This window comes from Neoarius graeffei, chromosome 11 (assembly GCF_027579695.1).
Source record: "Neoarius graeffei isolate fNeoGra1 chromosome 11, fNeoGra1.pri, whole genome shotgun sequence".
Taxonomy (NCBI): Eukaryota; Metazoa; Chordata; class Actinopteri; order Siluriformes; family Ariidae; genus Neoarius; species Neoarius graeffei.
Window position 1 is genome coordinate 39,243,986 of NC_083579.1, and position 17,376 is coordinate 39,261,361.

Below are 17,376 nucleotides of genomic sequence, written 5' to 3' on the forward strand. Positions count from 1 at the left end.
TGTATTAGTGTATTGTCTGCACTAGTTATCTGTGCTGTGGTGTTTGTTCTGTCGAGAGAAACATCTCTTGATGAGAGAGGTCAACGGGGAATTGCCAGACTCTCTGACACTCTGTACAATTGCAGTGAGCAGATGTGAAACCTTAAGGCTACAAGATTGAGCTACAACAGCAGAAAACAACATCGGATTCTACTTCTGTCAGCCAATAACAGAAAGCTGAGGCTGTGGTGTGCACATGTTCACCAAAACTGCATGATTGAAGACTGGAAAAACGTAACCTGGTCTAATGAATCTTGATTTCTTCTGACAGATGGTAGGGTCATAGAAATTTGGCACCAACAGCATGAATTCATGGGCCCAACCTGCCTTGTGTCAACAGTCCAGACTGGTGGAGGTGGTGTAGTGGTGTGAGGAATGTTTTCTTGGCATGCTCTAGGCCAATTAATATCTATCAATCAATCAATCAATCAATCAATCAATCAATCAATCAATCAAGCATTGCTTAAATGCTACAGCCTGTTTGTGCATTGGTGCTGACCATGTGCATCCCAAATTGTGCATAGCTACAATTTGCCAATCTTCTAATGGTTACTTCCAGCATGATAATGCACCAGGTTACAAAGCGAAAGTTGTCTCAAACTGGTTTCATGACCATGACAGTGTTCTTCTGAAGCCTTACTGTGAGTTGGCCTAGTGATTAGCGTGTCCGCCTCTTGACCGGAAGATTGTGAGTTCTACTCATGGTCGGGTCATTGTGAATTCAAGTACCTGGGGTCAACTGTGCAGGAAAATGGGGGCTGTGATAGTGAGGTGAGAAAGAGAGTGCAGGCAGGGTGGAGCAGTTGGAGAAGGATTTCGGGAGTCATTTGTGATAGGAAAGTCCCAGCAAAAGTGAAAGGTAAGATGTATAAGACAGTAGTGAGACCAGCTGTGATGTATGGATTGGAGACCATACCCTTAACGAAGAGACAGGAGGCAAAGTTGGAGGTGGCAGAGTTGAGGATGTTAAGGTTTGCGATGGGAGTGACAAGGTTGGACAGGATAAGGAACGAGCACATCAGAGGGACAGCACGTGGAGAGCTTGGGAATTAAGCTAAGAGAGATGAGACTGAGATGGTATGGGCACATCCTGAGAAGAGATGCAGAGCATGTTGGAAGGAGAACATTGAGGATGGAGCTGCCAGGCACACGAAAATGAGGAAGGCCAAAGAGGAGATACATGGATGTGGTGAGAGAGGACATGAAAGTGGCAAGTGTGGTAGAGAAGGATGCAGAAGACAGGGAGCGATGGAGACGAAAGATCCGCTGTGGTGACCCCTAATCGGGAGCAGCCAAAAGAAGAAGACTCATGGTCGGGTCATACCAAAGACCATCATAAAAATGGTACCTACTGTCATCTCGTGAGGCACGCCACAATACAGATGTGAATAGGAAGTCAAACTCTTGTGGTTACCAGAGGACCAACGCCCCGCCGTAACCCTAGCTATGTAATAGGCGAGAGGCTGAGTGTTAAAGAAACGGAGATCGGCGCTGCCTGGTTAGTACTGGGACGGGAGACTGCCTTGGAAGATCAGGTTCAGGCACGGGAAGGGCCTTCTCAGTCATTGGATCTGAATCCAGTAGAAGACTTTTGGGATGTGAAAGCATGAAAGTGCATCTGAAACATCTACATGATGCAATCATGTCAACATGGACCACCATCTCAAATGAGTCCAGTGTATCAAACAAAGTGCATTTGTTGTTATATAGGTGAAAACGTTTAAATTCCTCGGAACTCACATCAGTGAGGATCTCACCTGGACACACAACACACAGCAGACCATCAAGAAGGCTCAACAGAGACTCTTCTTCCTGAGGAAGCTGAGGAAATTTGGACTGTCCACCAAACTCCTCAGCAACTTCTACAGGTGCACAGTGGAGAGCGTCCTGACAAATTCCATCACTGTGTGGTATGGGAACTGCACAACTCAGGACAGAAAGGCTCTCCAGCATGTCATTAAAATGGCACAGTTCATCTGTGGAGCTGTCCTCCCCCCACTACAGGACATTTACAACACCCGGGTCACAAAAAGGGCACAGAGCATCATGAGGGACCAAACACACCCACAACACAGACTATTCACACTCCTACCATCTGGCAGACGCTACAGGAGTGTGAAAGCAAAGACCACTCGACTGACAAACAGTTTTTACCCCGAGGCCATCAGGCTTTTGAACCACGGATTATAATCACCATCTACCTCTATATTTCCGTCAGGCTTTGAACCACAGATTATATTAGCAATTTTGCACAAGACATTGCACAGTATATCTACCTCTATGTTTGCACATTGTTTGTTTGCCTCTCCTTTTTTTTTTTTTAAATGTTATCTTCAGGTGGCACGGTGGTGTAGTGGTTAGCGCTGTCGCCTCACAGCAAGAAAGTCCGGGTTTGAGCCCCGTGGCCGGCGAGGGCCTTTCTGTGTGGGGTTTGCATATTCTCCCCGTGTCCGCGTGGGTTTCCTCCGGGTGCTCCGGTTTCCCCCACAGTCCAAAGACATGCAGGTTAGGTTAACTGGTGACTCTAAATTGACCGTAGGTGTGAATGTGAGTGTGAATGGTTGTCTGTGTCTATGTGTCGGCCCTGTGATGACCTGGCGACTTGTCCAGGGTGTACCCCGCCTTTCACCCGTAGTCAGCTGGGATAGGCTCCAGCTTGCCTGCGACCCTGTAGAACAGGATAAAGCGGCTAGAGATAATGAGATGAGATCTTCATTTTTTCATTCTACTTTTATATTTTGCATTCCATATGCACTTTATATTTTATATTTCATATTATATATATATATATATATATATATATATATATATATATATATATATATATTTCTTTTTATATTGGTAAGCATAGTTTGGTCGGGCAGTTGCAAAATAAGAATTTCATTACCCAATAATAAACCGCTGTGTCTGTTATTGTGTATATGACAAATAAACCTCTTGAATCTTGAATAATGCAGACTAAATTCGACTCTTCTCTTCAGCTGCAGTCTCTGGGCACTGCAGTAAAACAGGGTGGGTGTGTTCTAATTTGAAATGCCTTGTGGGTGATGTAGTAGAACTAGTATTCACAGTCGTGTTTTACACCTATTGTAGTACTACATATCCCAGAATGCACTGTGGAAACCTGATGGGCCGGGCCAGGAAGGACAGGCTGCCTCATTTTCTTCACCGGTGATGTGGCGAAGTCTTTTCTCTCACAGATTTAGTCGTTAAACTAACAGTCTGTCGGAGTTTATTGTGTCCTAAACATGTCAGACGGTGGAGGAGACGACAGTGGCGGCACCATGGAGGTTTCTGCTGCCGTGCAGACGGTCGCTGATACCTCAGTTCTGCAGAAACACATCCGCAAACTGGTTCCTCTGCTGCTGGAAGATGGCGGCGAAGTACCGGCCGCCCTGGAAACCGCCCTGGAGGAGAAGAGCTCTGTGGAGCAGATGAAGAAATTTCTCTCTGACCCTCAAGTTCACACCATTCTGGTTGAAAGGAGCTGTCTAAAAGGTCTTTTTTTTAAACTCTTTACACAATATGCCGTGTTTAGACCAAATATAATTGAAATAAACACCATTTGAACGTAGAAGTCGCTATATAAAGATGTTTAAGCGTCTGGTACAGGGAGCCATTTTATGCACATAAGCTTTCAGCCTAGCTAGCTTTAACTCTTCATGTTGCTCCAGAGTGTTGAATTCACAGCTAAATCATAACTGAATTGGAGACATTTATGCAGTTGCATTAGGTAGCTCATTCATTCACTGTAAACAGTGGCTTTGAGTTCCAGAACTGCTCGAGAAACTCAACACTGGGCTTTAAACTTTGTGTATGGGGTTCATTTAATCAGTTATTTGTGCTCGAACATCAACATGGGAAAGAGAGTAATCCAGGACTCCAGTGCTTTGTGTTGGCTCCTCATGTGATGAGTCCATAACAGGCAAGGCGTGTCTGTTCAGCATACTGCTCAACAGCATTACCAGACTCTCTTTAATCTAAAAAATACTCCATACTGAAACGTGTGTGTAATGACATGTCTGATGTGTATAGTGTTTCTGGTGTGAATGCACAGATGTTGATGGGTGGTGCTGTGTGAGATGGGCGACATGGTGGTGTAGTGGTTGGCGCCGTCGCCTCACAGCAAGAAGGTTCCGGGTTCAAACCCAGCGGCCGGCGAGGGCCTTTCTGTGTGGAGTTTGCATGTTCTCCCCGTGTCTGTGTGGGTTTCCTCCACAATCTAAGGTGGGGTTTACATTAGACCGTATCAGCGGATCATCAGATTAACGTTTTTAAAACGACTAGTGTGCACACAGCAACACCAATACACGATTCGCGTGCACACAGCAACACCAATACACGGATACGCTCGGCTCCGCAGGCATCCTGCGCTCCAAATCACTCCGCCCTGAACAGCGAGTGCCCTCTGGAGGGTGCGCACTCCGGCCTTGCGCAGCTCACAGAGCATGCGAGTGAAGTGCACAAGCAGTGATTCGGGACTGAGCCGCTGTGTGTGTGATCCCAGCGCATATCACTTACCAGTTGCAAGTGGAAGGATGGCAAGCCTAAAGACCATCATAACTACACAATGGGCAGTATTTGCATCAGTATTTGCAGTATTTTCATACTTTTATACTCTTTAATGAAAGGTGTTACAAGGCGGAAGTCCGTGCCGTTTTTCAGCAGTCGCGTCACATGACCAACGCCAGCGAATCAGGAAGGTGGATGTCACAGTGACGTTGTCCAATGACGACGCCAGCTAGAGCTCAGCACAGTGTATCCGCGTATTCTCAATGTTTACACAGCACCGGATCAGACACGATCTAGATTGAATACGTGGACCCTGGCAGATTCCCGTTTCCTGGCGTTTCCAGGCGGTTTAATGTAAACGGACAGTGCATCCGCGAAGAAAACGAGACAGATACGGTCTAATGTAAACTTGGCCTAAAGGTTGACGCCTTGGGCTGAGGTGCCCTTGAGCAAGGTACCTGACCCCTGACTGCTCCCCAGGTGCTCTGGTGTGGCTGCCCACTGCCCTGAGTGTGTGCGCGTGTTCACTGCTTCAGATGGGTTAAATGCAGAGGATGAATTTCACTGTGCTTGAAGTGTGCATGTGACGAATAAAGGTTTCTTCTTTAGGTTGTGTGCAGTAACAATGGGAGAAGTAGTGATGACTGACTGACTAAAAAAAACATGATCAGCGTAGGGCTGGGCGATATGAAATTTATCACGATAAAATGTTTATTTCCGATAATATCCTCAATCCTTTTAATGACTTTTTTTAATTACCAGAAGGGAAAAATGTTATTTAAACATCTTACTTGTATTAAATTTCCTCATCATGGACACTTTACTGGGATAGAGTAGATTAGATGGGACTTTATTGATCCCTTTGGGCGGGTTCCCTCAGGGAAATTAAAATTCCAGTAGCATCATTACAGGATAAACAGAGAATAGAAATAGAAGAAAACTTCTAGATACATTTTATATATAAAAAAAGAATAAGATATGGGGAGGGGCGGGGCGGCACGGTGGTGTAGTGGTTAGTGCTGTCGCCTCACAGCAAGAAGGTCTGGGTTCGAGCCCTGTGGCCGGCAAGGGCCTTTCTGTGTGGAGTTTGCATGGTGTCCGTGTGGGTTTCCTCCGGGTGCTCCGGTTTCCCCACAGTCCAAAGACATGCAGGTTAGGTTAACTGGTGACTCTAAATTGACCGTAGGTGTGAATGTGAGTGTGAATGGTTGTCTGTGTCTATGTGTCAGCCCTGTGATGACCTGACGACTTGTCCAGGGTGTACCCCGCCTTTCGCCCGTAGTCAGCTGGGATAGGCTCCAGCTTGCCTGCGACCCTGTAGAACAGGATAAAGCGGCTAGAGATGATGAGATGAGAGGATATGGGGAAGAGGAAGGGGGGAGTCCAACAGAAGAGGTATTTCACATTGTCCAGTATTGTTTATAGTCAGGCACCTATTTTACCAAATAATTATGAAAACCGATTAAAAAAAAAAACCAGCCATAATGTACATCACGATCTGTATTGTGCTGGAATGACTGCCCAAATAGTTGACTGCGTGAACAGAAAGGGTTAAAGGTCCAGAATATGTGATGCAGCTATATGACGCAGCTGCACCCGGTTACAGCAGTGACGAGGCAGAAACTCTAATGATGCAAGACTTGGATATTGCCCTGTTTACCCGAGCTGCATTCGTGATGTTGCATATATCTTTGTTGTTCATCACTGAGAAGGAGGATTTGTACTTGTACCTTTTACTGCAATCCAGAGGGGGTTGATTCACTGATTCCAAGTGAACCGAGTCAACCCTAAAGCTTTGGAGTCGATTCCACACGTTGAAAATGATTTGCTTGTGTGCACAGGGCAGAAATTGAACAAATTAGGGCTTGAATTGGCGATAATGCATATTCATATCAGTGAACCAGTAAAATATGTGCAAAATGTCATCACTGTACATTGTACACTGTACGTGTCTCATTTGGTTGATATAAGCGCTTGATATTCTTATGCTGTGACAGATTGTTTAATAAATGCTGATAAATGTTAGTAACTTGTAATTAAGTATAGTTAAGAGCGCTGTAGTAGTATTGGTTGATAATGCTGTAAATATTTCTTCAATAAGATTGTCATTTAACATATTAATCTAATTAATCAGAAACATCTGATCGATTATTTGTTGTGGGTGGGAGGTTTTTTTTTTTTTTGGTGAAAAACCTTAAACTGTTCCTTACCTGAAATTAATGCGTTCATGGTGGTTGTAAGTGGTAATTTGCAAGTTGTAATGACCTCATTTCCCACCTGGGCATGTTTGAAGTGGAGAAAAAAATATGGAGGCCTTCATGAAAGTGGCTGTGTCTGAAATCACTCACTCATTCACTACTCAGTCTCTAGGGAATTCTATATAGTGGGTCTAAAGTCCTTTTCCATGCCATATGGCGCATAGGGCAGTGCCAATCTCCGTTTCTGTAGCCCTCGGCCTCTCGCCTATTACATAGCTAGGGTTACAGTGGGGGTGCTAGTCCTCTGGTAATTGCGAGAGTTTGACGCCCTACTCACATCTATATTGCAGCGTGCCTTGCCAGATGGCAGTAGGCACCATTTTTATGATGGTCTTTGGTATGACCCGATCACGAATAGAACTCATGATCGAGAGGCGGACACACTAACCACTCAGCCAACTGTATAGTGAGCTCATTGGTAAAATGAAAAAACACTTTTGGACACTACTCTGCTGCGCCGTTATTTACGTCATTACTGTCACACAATTAAAATGTGCCAGATCAGTCGGCTGGTGGGTTTTCAAAATAAATACATGCGTGTGTTTTTGTGATGATATACTGGGCGTATTTCCCACATTAATAAATACAATGCTTTGTGTCTGCTGCATCTTTCAGTTCTTTTAAATCAAGGCTGAATGCTTTCTTCTTTGCTGCTGCCTTAGTAAATCAAATTTGCTTTTGATTAATTCCTCACTCTGCACTGTAACCTTTTATTCTTGTTTTATGTCTTTATTCTAGTTTAGCGTTTCTTCTATTATCTTACTATTTTAAATTGTACTTGAATGTCTGTTTGTTTATACATTTCTTCCCCTGTCCATTCACCTCCCACCCCCTTCCAGCGTGACCACAGTGCATGATGGTATTGAGGTTTTTCACCTGACGTCACAGGGTCACGTGACGCCCCGGTGTCCGCCATTTTGAACGTCAAGCTAGCTAATGTCAACATAGTACCTAGTATGTTACTGTAGCAACGTTTACATTCAGTCATTTGGATGACTGTTAAAACCTTTCAGTCTCAAGTTTTTCCTTTACTGTATTTACTAGTTTACTGAGCTAGCGCCAGCCTGCCCCGGAGCGCGCTAGCTAGCGCCAGCCTGCCCCGGAGCGCGCTAGCTAGCGCCAGCCTGCCCCGGAGCGCGCTAGCTAGCGCCAGCCTGCCCCGGAGCGCGCTAGCTAGCGCCAGCCTGCCCCGGAGCGCGCTAGCTAGCGCCAGCCTGCCCCGGAGCGCGCTAGCTAGCGCCAGCCTGCCCCGGAGCGCGCTAGCTAGCGCCAGCCTGCCCCGGAGCGCGCTAGCTAGCGCCAGCCTGCCCCGGAGCGCGCTAGCTAGCGCCAGCCTGCCCCGGAGCGCGCTAGCTAGCGCCAGCCTGCCCCGGAGCGCGCTAGCTAGCGCCAGCCTGCCCCGGAGCGCGCTAGCTAGCGCCAGCCTGCCCCGGAGCGCGCTAGCTAGCGCCAGCCTGCCCCGGAGCGCGCTAGCTAGCGCCAGCCTGCCCCGGAGCGCGCTAGCTAGCGCCAGCCTGCCCCGGAGCGCGCTAGCTAGCGCCAGCCTGCCCCGGAGCGCGCTAGCTAGCGCCAGCCTGCCCCGGAGCGCGCTAGCTAGCGCCAGCCTGCCCCGGCGCGCGCTAGCTAGCGCCAGCCTGCCCCGGCGCGCGCTAGCTCAGTAAACTAGTAAATACAGTAAAGGAAAAACTTATACCGGGCCATGTCTCAACAGACTAAGAAGTTATTTCAATGACATTTTAATAACATTTTGTCTATCCTGAGGACCGAAAGTAAATGAAAATGTGAACAAACCTTAGCTGTCAGTGAACAATCCTGGTGGAAGCAGGTAAACGTCGTTCTCTAAGCCTGCTAACCTCAATTTTTGCAAATACCTCTCCCTCTGCTTGCCCTGTAAATGCCCTACGTCGCTGGATAGTGAAGGTATTTTCTGCATCTCGCTCCTTTTTCTTTTGTTTTTCGTTTGTCGCCTTCCTCGCATTCAAACTGATTCGAGCCGTGACGTCCAAAATGGCAGCCTCACATGACTTGGTCACGTGGGTGAAAAACCTCAATATGTTGCTTGGTTAGTGACCATCAGTTGTACACTACTATTCACGGTGCATTGCGGGATACTATGAGTCCACTATATAGGGTATAATAATTCTCCTATACATTCGGACAGCACTATAAAATGGCGAATTCACTATATATTCCACAATATGGTGAGCAGGGAGTGTGTCTTGTTTTCTGACAAAGCATGTAAAGCTCATAAAAAGCTATCCTAACCAGAATGTTGCATAAATGTTTGAAATTTGCCACAGTACCAATAGCACTCAGTTCTGTAAGTGTAAAATTGTGGTTAAATTGGTATTTTGAGCTTTATGTAGTCTGACAGTGCAAACATACTGGGATGCATCAGTGTGTGTGTGTGGGTTCCTCCCCCCCTCACATTGAGTGCATCAAGGTGGTAAATGACATTTAATACAGCTCGCAAATTGCCACTTTAAAGGCACCACAAATGCAGCGTAATCCAAGTTGGTTAGGTGACATTTCAAGTTTAGGGCGTCTTGTGTTTTACTGGTTGGAGGTGGGGAATTACAAGTTGCAACCTCCACTCAGCATTAATCTGATCCTTCTCATTTCGTTGTGCTGGGAGACTTTTGTTTAGTCGTGTCCCCCCCCACCACCCCCCACCCATTTTTTGCCTCATCATGGACTTTTTTGAAGAGTATGAAGGCAGATACCCATGTGGCTGCCTTCACGTGGCCTCATGTGCTCATAAATGTCTGGAGGCAAGTATAAACAATGCGGGAAAGAGACCTCCTGCCATGAGGCCATTATTAAAAAATGTTCTGTTTCCGGTCCACCGGCCGGGTGAGTGCCGTTTGTGCGGTTGAATTTTTTTTTTTTAAATGCCAGTTTTTCGACATTTTTTTCAGGTTCGTAAATCTAAAATCGAACTTGACATTTCCGCATTCCCAGGGCTTTCCACTAAGGCTCATACTAGCCAGCCATGACAAATAAGTAGCCAGCCGGGGGGAGTAAACACAAAATAAACTCCCGTGCACGCAGTTCCCAGGATTAAATGCATTTTCCACAGACCATTTATTTATTCACTTTACTCAAATACAAAGTAAAATGGCAGTAAATCTTTTCTTACGTATTGCATCATGAGGCGTTCCTGGCTTGTAAATCTCTTATTTTCGGTGCATGACACATTCACGCAACTGAGCATGCTATGAATTAACAACAACGGTCTGCAGTGGTGGCTACACAAACGCTCAGCAAACATTTCTTCATGAAAATACACTCCAACGACTCAGTCTGGTTTCATTAACGGTGTCTTTTGATGCCAGCACGTACTTGAATGAGAGAAGACTGGTTTACCGGAGACAAAATAAGCGTTATCTCTGCTTCTGTTCCCTCTGACAGCCCCGACACACTACTGCCTCCGCCGAGTGCGCGCGCACACACCGCATGTCGGGGCCGTGGATGAGTTACTCTCCCTTGATCAATGAAGTCGGCGGGGAATTTGTGGTTATTATCGGTACAAACAGCGCGAATCACAACTTAAATGAGTGCGCTTCAGTTTGACATCATTGTCAGTCCGTTAGATAAACATTTAATTTTATTAAAATCGAAAATTAATATTTAGAGCCTGTGGGCTACAAAAATAAGTCATTAAAGTAGCCGGCTGGACTTAATTGTGTAGTCGGCTGTATGGCCGGCAGCCGGCGCTTGTGGAAAGCCCTGCATTCCGCGCAGAATATAGAATTGAATCAGCTCTGCACATGTGCTGTGCAACACAAAAAAATGGCAGCCACCATGAAGGAAGGAGATCCGGAGTTTTCAAACATTTGCTTAAGTGTGAAATTGCAAAATGGTATTCTAGCGAACAACAAAATAGTAAAGATTCAGAAAAACAAATCATTCAGTGATCATTTTAATAGTGTAATTTCATCCGAACTAGGCCTAACGGTCGATTTAGAACTACAAAAAGTCCGTGTGTCGGACATTTTAAGTGCCTTTTGTAAAAGTTTTGCAAATTTGCAGTCAGCATTTAAAATGCTAACTTTGGGGGCGTCGCGGCTCGGGTGGATGGGGCGCCATACCGTGGATCCGGGGACCCGGGTTCGGTTCCGGCCCGGGGTCGTTTCCCGATCCCTCCCCATCTCTCTCTCCCGCTCGTTTCCTGTCTCTGCACTGTCCTATCCAATGGAGGTGAAAAAGGCCCAAAAAAATATCTTAAAATAAAATGCTAACTTAAAGTTTTTGTACAAGTTTCAGTTAATTTAAACTCATCTCATCTCATTATCTGTAGCCACTTTATCCTTCTACAGGGTCGCAGGCAAGCTGGAGCCTATCCCAGCTGACTACGGGCGAAAGGCGGGGTACACCCTGGACAAGTCGCCAGGTCATCACAGGGCTGACACATAGACACAGACAACCATTCACACTCACATTCACACCTACAGTCAATTTAGAGTCACCAGTTAACCTAACCTGCATGTCTTTGGACTGTGGGGGAAACCGGAGCACCCGGAGGAAACCCACGCGGACACGGGGAGAACATGCAAACTCCGCACAGAAAGGCCCTCGCCGGCCACGGGGCTCGAACCCGGACCTTCTTGCTGTGAGGCAACAGCGCTAACCACTACACCACCGTGCCACCCAAATGTGTCTGCTTTTGTAATAAAGTACTGAAAGAAAAAGCAAACACAGCATTGCGATTTCTTATCCATCCATATATTATTAAAAAAATAAATAAATCCCTCCCTCCCGACTGAACATTTTTTTGCTCACCCGGTGGACAGGAAGCGGATTTTTTTTTTTTAAGGATGGCCTGAGGAGGAAGGTTGGGAAGGGTTTTAAAGCAGTCCTTGTACAATGTTAGGTGTATACTTCAATCTATTGTAGAGACAGTCATGGTGCACTGATCATCCACCCCATTGTCCTAAAGTGACTCGTGTTATAGTGATCGGATCCACTATCAGCCAGGCAGTGAGCCAAGGTACTTCTCCTAGGCTGGTAGGGTCAGGGTCCAGTACAGAAGGTCTTGTACTTCAGTAAACAGTGGTGTTCATATTTTACTCTCTTCATATTTGGTATCTGAAGCAAGTGTTGCAGGCACATGTTTGATTTTTCTTTTAATTATTGTGGGATTTGAAGTAATTGAATTGGAAGGAATAAAAATGAGTTAATCAGGCAATCAAGAGTGTCATCATAGTTATTCCCTTATTGAAGTAACCGTTTTGGCTTTTTTTTTTTTTTTTCCCAGAGGATGTCGGAGATGAAGGAGAGGAGGAAAAGGAATGCATTTCCTACAACATTAATATTGATATCCATTATGGGATTAAGTCCAACAGGTAAAATGGCCTTGAATGATTCACTATTTGAAGGTATTATAATATCAGTATACAGTGTTGAGTAAAAAATGTCTGTTCATATACACACTAACTTCATATTATTCTTTTCCTTTAGCCTGGCTTTTATCAAGAGGACTGGAGTCATTGATGCTGACAAGCCCATTTCGACCCAAGTCCGAGTTCTGACTCTCAGTGAAGATTCACCATACGAGACATTGCACTCTTTCATCAGTAACGCTGTTGCGCCCTTCTTTAAGTCTTACATCCGCGAGTCAGGTAAAGCCGACAGGTAAGGCCTAGGGATGTTAACCGATGACCGTTTGACCGGTGGTTGACCGAATCAACGTCAACCGGTTAATTTTTTTTTGGTTGTCGGTGAAAAAAAAAAATCAATCGTTTTGAAGCTGCCGATTTTGGAGCAGAGAACCTGGAATTCTGTGTTGTAAATGCTTGGGGCATGCCATGCGGTGTAAGGACGACAGCTGACAAATCAGAAACATCCATTCAGTCATGTCCCGCCCTCCCGCCCCAGTTAAAGACAGCTGACAAATCAGAAACACCCATTCAGTCATGTCCCGCCCCAGTTAAAGACAGCTGACAAATCAGAAACACCCATTCAGTCATGTCCCGCCCCAGTTGAACATAGCTGCCACTCGGCGAAAGAAAAAAGTGTAGACACAGGCTTTTTAGCTTACAAATTACTATTCTGTTTTTTTTTTAAATTATTATTAGAAGGCACATTGAGTTTAGTCCTGCCTTGGCCAGTGCATTCTGAAAGTATGTTTCGGTCTGTAGCCAACAATGCATGTTATTGCAGATCATATCTCTCCACACAAACTTTTTCACGGCTTTTTCATGGACTGTAACGGCATTTACTTATGTAATAATTTTAATACAGAATTTACTCTGATGAAATTATTCAGACACTCCAACCCCCCCTAAAAAAAAAATCGGATCTGCACGAGCCGTGAAAAAGGCGCGCCGTTTGCATCCCTGTTTAAACTCGTTAACCGGCTAATGAGGCTCGGTGGTCGGTCAAGATTTTTTTTTTAGTTTTCGCCATCCCTAGTAAGGCCATAACATTGCACTGGGTAAGCTTGGTGAAAGATGCACATCAAACACTAGTATGCGAGTTGTCATGGTCATAGTGTTTAAGGACGTGCCAGTGTTTCAGTATGACTTGCACTGAGGTCTGGCTTTTTTTTTTTTTCTTTTCTTTCTCATGATGATTTAGGGATGGAGACAAGATGGCTCCTTCTGTGGAGAAGAAGATTGCAGAGCTGGAAATGGGTCTGTTACACCTACAGCAAAACATAGAGATACCTGAGATCAGCCTTCTGATCCATCCCACCATCTCGAACATTGCAAAGCAGTGCTATGAGCGTGGAGAAAAGCCCAAGGTTACTGACTTTGGCGACAAAGTAGAGGATCCCACTTTCCTTAACCAGCTGCAGTCAGGGGTTAATCGCTGGATTAGGGAGATTCAGAAGGTGCGGATGGATTTATTTATTTATTTATTTGCTGCAAGCCCCCCCCCAAAAAAAATGCATTTGCTTTGCAGGAATTAATGATAATTTCTGTCCCCCCCCCCCCCCCCCCCCCCCCCCCCTTTCTTGTGTAGGTGACTAAACTGGACAGAGACCCTGCTTCTGGGACAGCCCTGCAGGAAATCAGCTTTTGGCTTAATCTTGAGCGTGCCCTCAATCGTATTCAGGAGAAGAGGGAGAGTCCAGAAGTGCTGCTCACCTTGGACATTCTTAAACATGGCAAACGATTTCATGCCACTGTTAGCTTTGACACAGATACTGGTGAGGCTTCATCGTGTTGGATTACTTTTGCTGTTACACTTGACTTATGTTTATTATTAGCTCACCGGCTGTAAGGTGGTGAGATATTGCCATCACGTGGTGTCCGTCCACAATTCACAAAAATTGCTAACTCCTCTCTGAGTTTTCAATGGATTTTGATTCTGATCATTTTATCTGGAAGATCAAATTGTTCTCATGAACAACTGAGCTAGTTATAAACGAGTCTGCAGTGAGTTTTCCAAAAGCCTCTTAAAGCTAGGAGCAGCTTAATTAGGAGAGAGCATGTTCATTGTGTTGCTTGCTCTACCATTTAACGATCTTTGTGCTGCGATGATTTTGGGAAACTTGGCACTGGTTTCTTATAGTATGGCCATGTGAGCTACTGCGTCGCTGACGCTTTGGTGGCTGTGGGATGTAATGCATTCATGGTCTCTTCTCAGGTCTGAAGCAGGCCGTGGAGACGGTGAACGACTACAACCCTCTGATGAAGGACTTCCCACTTAATGATCTGCTGTCAGCCACTGAACTAGACAAAATTCGTCAGGCATTGGTGGCCATTTTTACACATCTTCGCAAGATCCGAAACACAAAGTATCCCATCCAGCGTGCACTGCGCTTGGTCGAGGCCATCTCCCGTGACCTCAGTGCACAGCTCCTCAAAGTTCTGGGCACACGGAAACTCATGCACGTGGCGTATGAAGAATTTGAGAAGGTGCTAATTATCAATATGACTAGTCTTGAAGTTATTCTTGTTGTTCTGGTGTTATACAAATAGATAACGCTTCTCATTCATTCCTTAGGTGATGGTAGCTTGTTTTGAAGTGTTCCAGACCTGGGAAGATGAATATGAAAAACTTCAGGTTCTTCTTCGAGATATTGTGAAGAGGAAGAGGGAGGAGAATCTCAAGATGGTGTGGCGCCTCAGCCCTGCACATCGAAAACTGCAGTCCCGCCTGGATCACATGAGGCGCTTCAGGAGACAGCATGAGCAGCTGAGAGCTGTAATTGTCCGTGTACTGAGACCTCAGGTACTGATAAATTACTAATGTTTAGATTCATAAAGAGAGATCCAGTTAGTGGGTCGTCCCCCCCCCCTTTTTCCCCTGTATTTTTGGCTTGTCAGTCATTCTCAATTTTATCTATTGTTGGTTTGTTTCTAGGTGTCTGCTGTCCCACAGCATGGCCAGAGTGAAGCAGTAGAACCCCCTGACTTGAAAGTGGCTGAAGTCCTCTTTGATGCTGCAGATGCTAATGCTATTGAAGAAGTTAACTTGGCTTATGAAAATGTAAAGGAAGTAGATGGCTTGGATGTCTCTAAGGAGGGGATGGAGGCATGGGAAGCTGCAATGAAGCGTTACGACGAGCGCATCGACCGTGTCGAGACCCGCATCACAGCCCGTCTTCGTGACCAACTGGGCACTGCAAAGAATGCCAATGAGATGTTCCGGATCTTCTCCCGCTTCAATGCTCTATTTGTGCGTCCACACATCCGTGGAGCCATACGCGAGTATCAGACCCAACTCATTCAGCGTGTGAAGGATGACATAGAGTCCTTGCATGACAAGTTTAAAGTGCAGTACCCACAAAGCCAGTCTTGTAAGATGAGTCATGTGCGTGACCTGCCTCCAGTCTCGGGGTCCATCATCTGGGCCAAGCAGATTGATCGGCAGCTGACTGCCTACATGAAACGTGTAGAGGATGTTCTGGGCAAAGGTTGGGAGAATCACGTGGAGGGTCTGAAGCTGAAGCAGGATGGGGACAGCTTCCGTGCTAAACTCAACACCCAGGAGATCTTTGATGATTGGGCACGCAAAGTACAGCAGCGCAACCTTGGCGTTTCAGGCCGCATCTTCACCATTGAAAGCAGTCGTGCCCGTGGGCGCACCGGGACCATTCTGAAACTGAAGGTTAACTTTTTGCCAGAGATCATCACTCTGTCTAAGGAGGTTCGTAACCTGAAGTGGCTTAGCTTCCGTGTGCCGCTGGCCATTGTTAACAAAGCACATCAAGCTAACCAGCTCTACCCGTTTGCCATCTCACTTATTGAAAGTGTGCGTACATATGAGCGCACTTGTGAAAAGGTTGAAGAGCGGATTTCCATTTCACCCTTGGTGGCTGGTTTGAAGAGGGAGGTTCAAGCCCTGATTACTGAGGGTATTGCTTTAGTATGGGAGTCCTATAAACTTGACCCCTATGTTCAGCGCCTAGCAGAAACTGTCTTCAATTTCCAAGAGAAGGTTTGTTCCTTTCTTTCTTTTGATAAGAACGCTGCCCTTGCATGAAGAGGAGGAAACAAAAATGTGGTAATTGTGCTTTTCTGTTTTACCTGTAGGTGGATGACCTCCTGTTGATTGAAGAGAAAATTGACTTGGAAGTCCGCTCTCTTGAAACTTGCATGTATGACCATAAGACCTTCTCAGAGATCCTTAGTCGTGTCCAGAAGGCTGTTGATGACCTGAATCTGCACTCCTACTCTAATTTGCCTATTTGGGTCAACAAACTGGACATTGAGGTACGCTTTGTCATATGTAGCATTTTCCTAAACTGGTGACTCTCCTCCTCTTCTAAATTATGACCATTGTCCTGTAGATCGAAAGGATCTTGGGAGTACGTCTGCAGGCTGGCCTAAGGGCATGGACACAGGTGCTTAGAGGACAAATGGAAGACAAAGCTGATGTGGACATGGACACTGAAGCGCCACAAGTTAGTCACAAGCCTGGAGGAGAACCAAAGATCAAGGTGGGACACTTTGAGTCAAGAATGTGGAGGAAGCAGGAAGGCTGCTGTAATAATGTTTGTAACATGTTAAGAAAGCTGCATTTTAAAATGTTAATAATATGTCTTCTCTCTATACAGAATGTGGTCCATGAGCTCAGGATTACAAACCAGGTTATATACCTGAATCCTCCTATTGAAGACTGCCGTTATAAACTCTACCAGGAAATGTTTGCCTGGAAGATGGTAATTCTATCTCTACCAAGGATACAAAGTCAAAGATACCAGGTTGGTATAATAAAGTAATACCCCGTTCATACCGGAAACTGTTTATTGCTCTAATGGTGTTGTGTGGAAATGGGAGCCAAATGTTAAAGTCGAAACATTAATCTATCCCTTGGTGACCTAGTAGCGTTAACAGTCTTTTGCCATGGCTCCAGTGGAAATTGGAACCATTGGATTAACGTGTTGATTGGTCGTGATGTTGCAACGGAGCCTCTGACATCTAGTACCGTATTTTCTGGACTATAAGCAGCTACTTTTTTCCTAGGTTTTGAACCATGCGGCTTATACAAAGGTGCGGCTATTCTGTGGATTTTTCTTCCACCGCTAGGGGCGCTCTTCTTCTTGGATTTTTATGGCGGTTGGCAACTTAACGTATGAGGTGCATTACCGCCACCTGCTGGACTGGGGTATGGT

General features: G+C 45.6%; 1 protein-coding gene across 2 annotated transcripts in view; it reads left to right on the top strand.

Moving 5' to 3' along the window:
* The first annotated feature begins 3,179 nt into the window (after positions 1-3,179).
* dync1h1 (dynein, cytoplasmic 1, heavy chain 1) overlaps positions 3,180-17,376 on the top strand; it is a 62,351-nt gene continuing 48,154 nt past the window's right edge. Inside the window, exons 1-11 of one of the 2 annotated variants that reach the window (XM_060933885.1) lie at positions 3,180-3,537; positions 12,067-12,154; positions 12,270-12,443; positions 13,389-13,644; positions 13,776-13,962; positions 14,403-14,674; positions 14,763-14,990; positions 15,123-16,199; positions 16,295-16,474; positions 16,552-16,701; positions 16,819-16,965. In XM_060933885.1, the coding sequence (XP_060789868.1) occupies positions 3,288-3,537; positions 12,067-12,154; positions 12,270-12,443; positions 13,389-13,644; positions 13,776-13,962; positions 14,403-14,674; positions 14,763-14,990; positions 15,123-16,199; positions 16,295-16,474; positions 16,552-16,701; positions 16,819-16,965 (3,009 nt within the window). In that variant the 5' untranslated portion in view covers positions 3,180-3,287. The remainder of the gene's footprint in view (positions 3,538-12,066; positions 12,155-12,269; positions 12,444-13,388; positions 13,645-13,775; positions 13,963-14,402; positions 14,675-14,762; positions 14,991-15,122; positions 16,200-16,294; positions 16,475-16,551; positions 16,702-16,818; positions 16,966-17,376) is intronic. The other variant, XM_060933886.1, reaches the window with a different exon arrangement.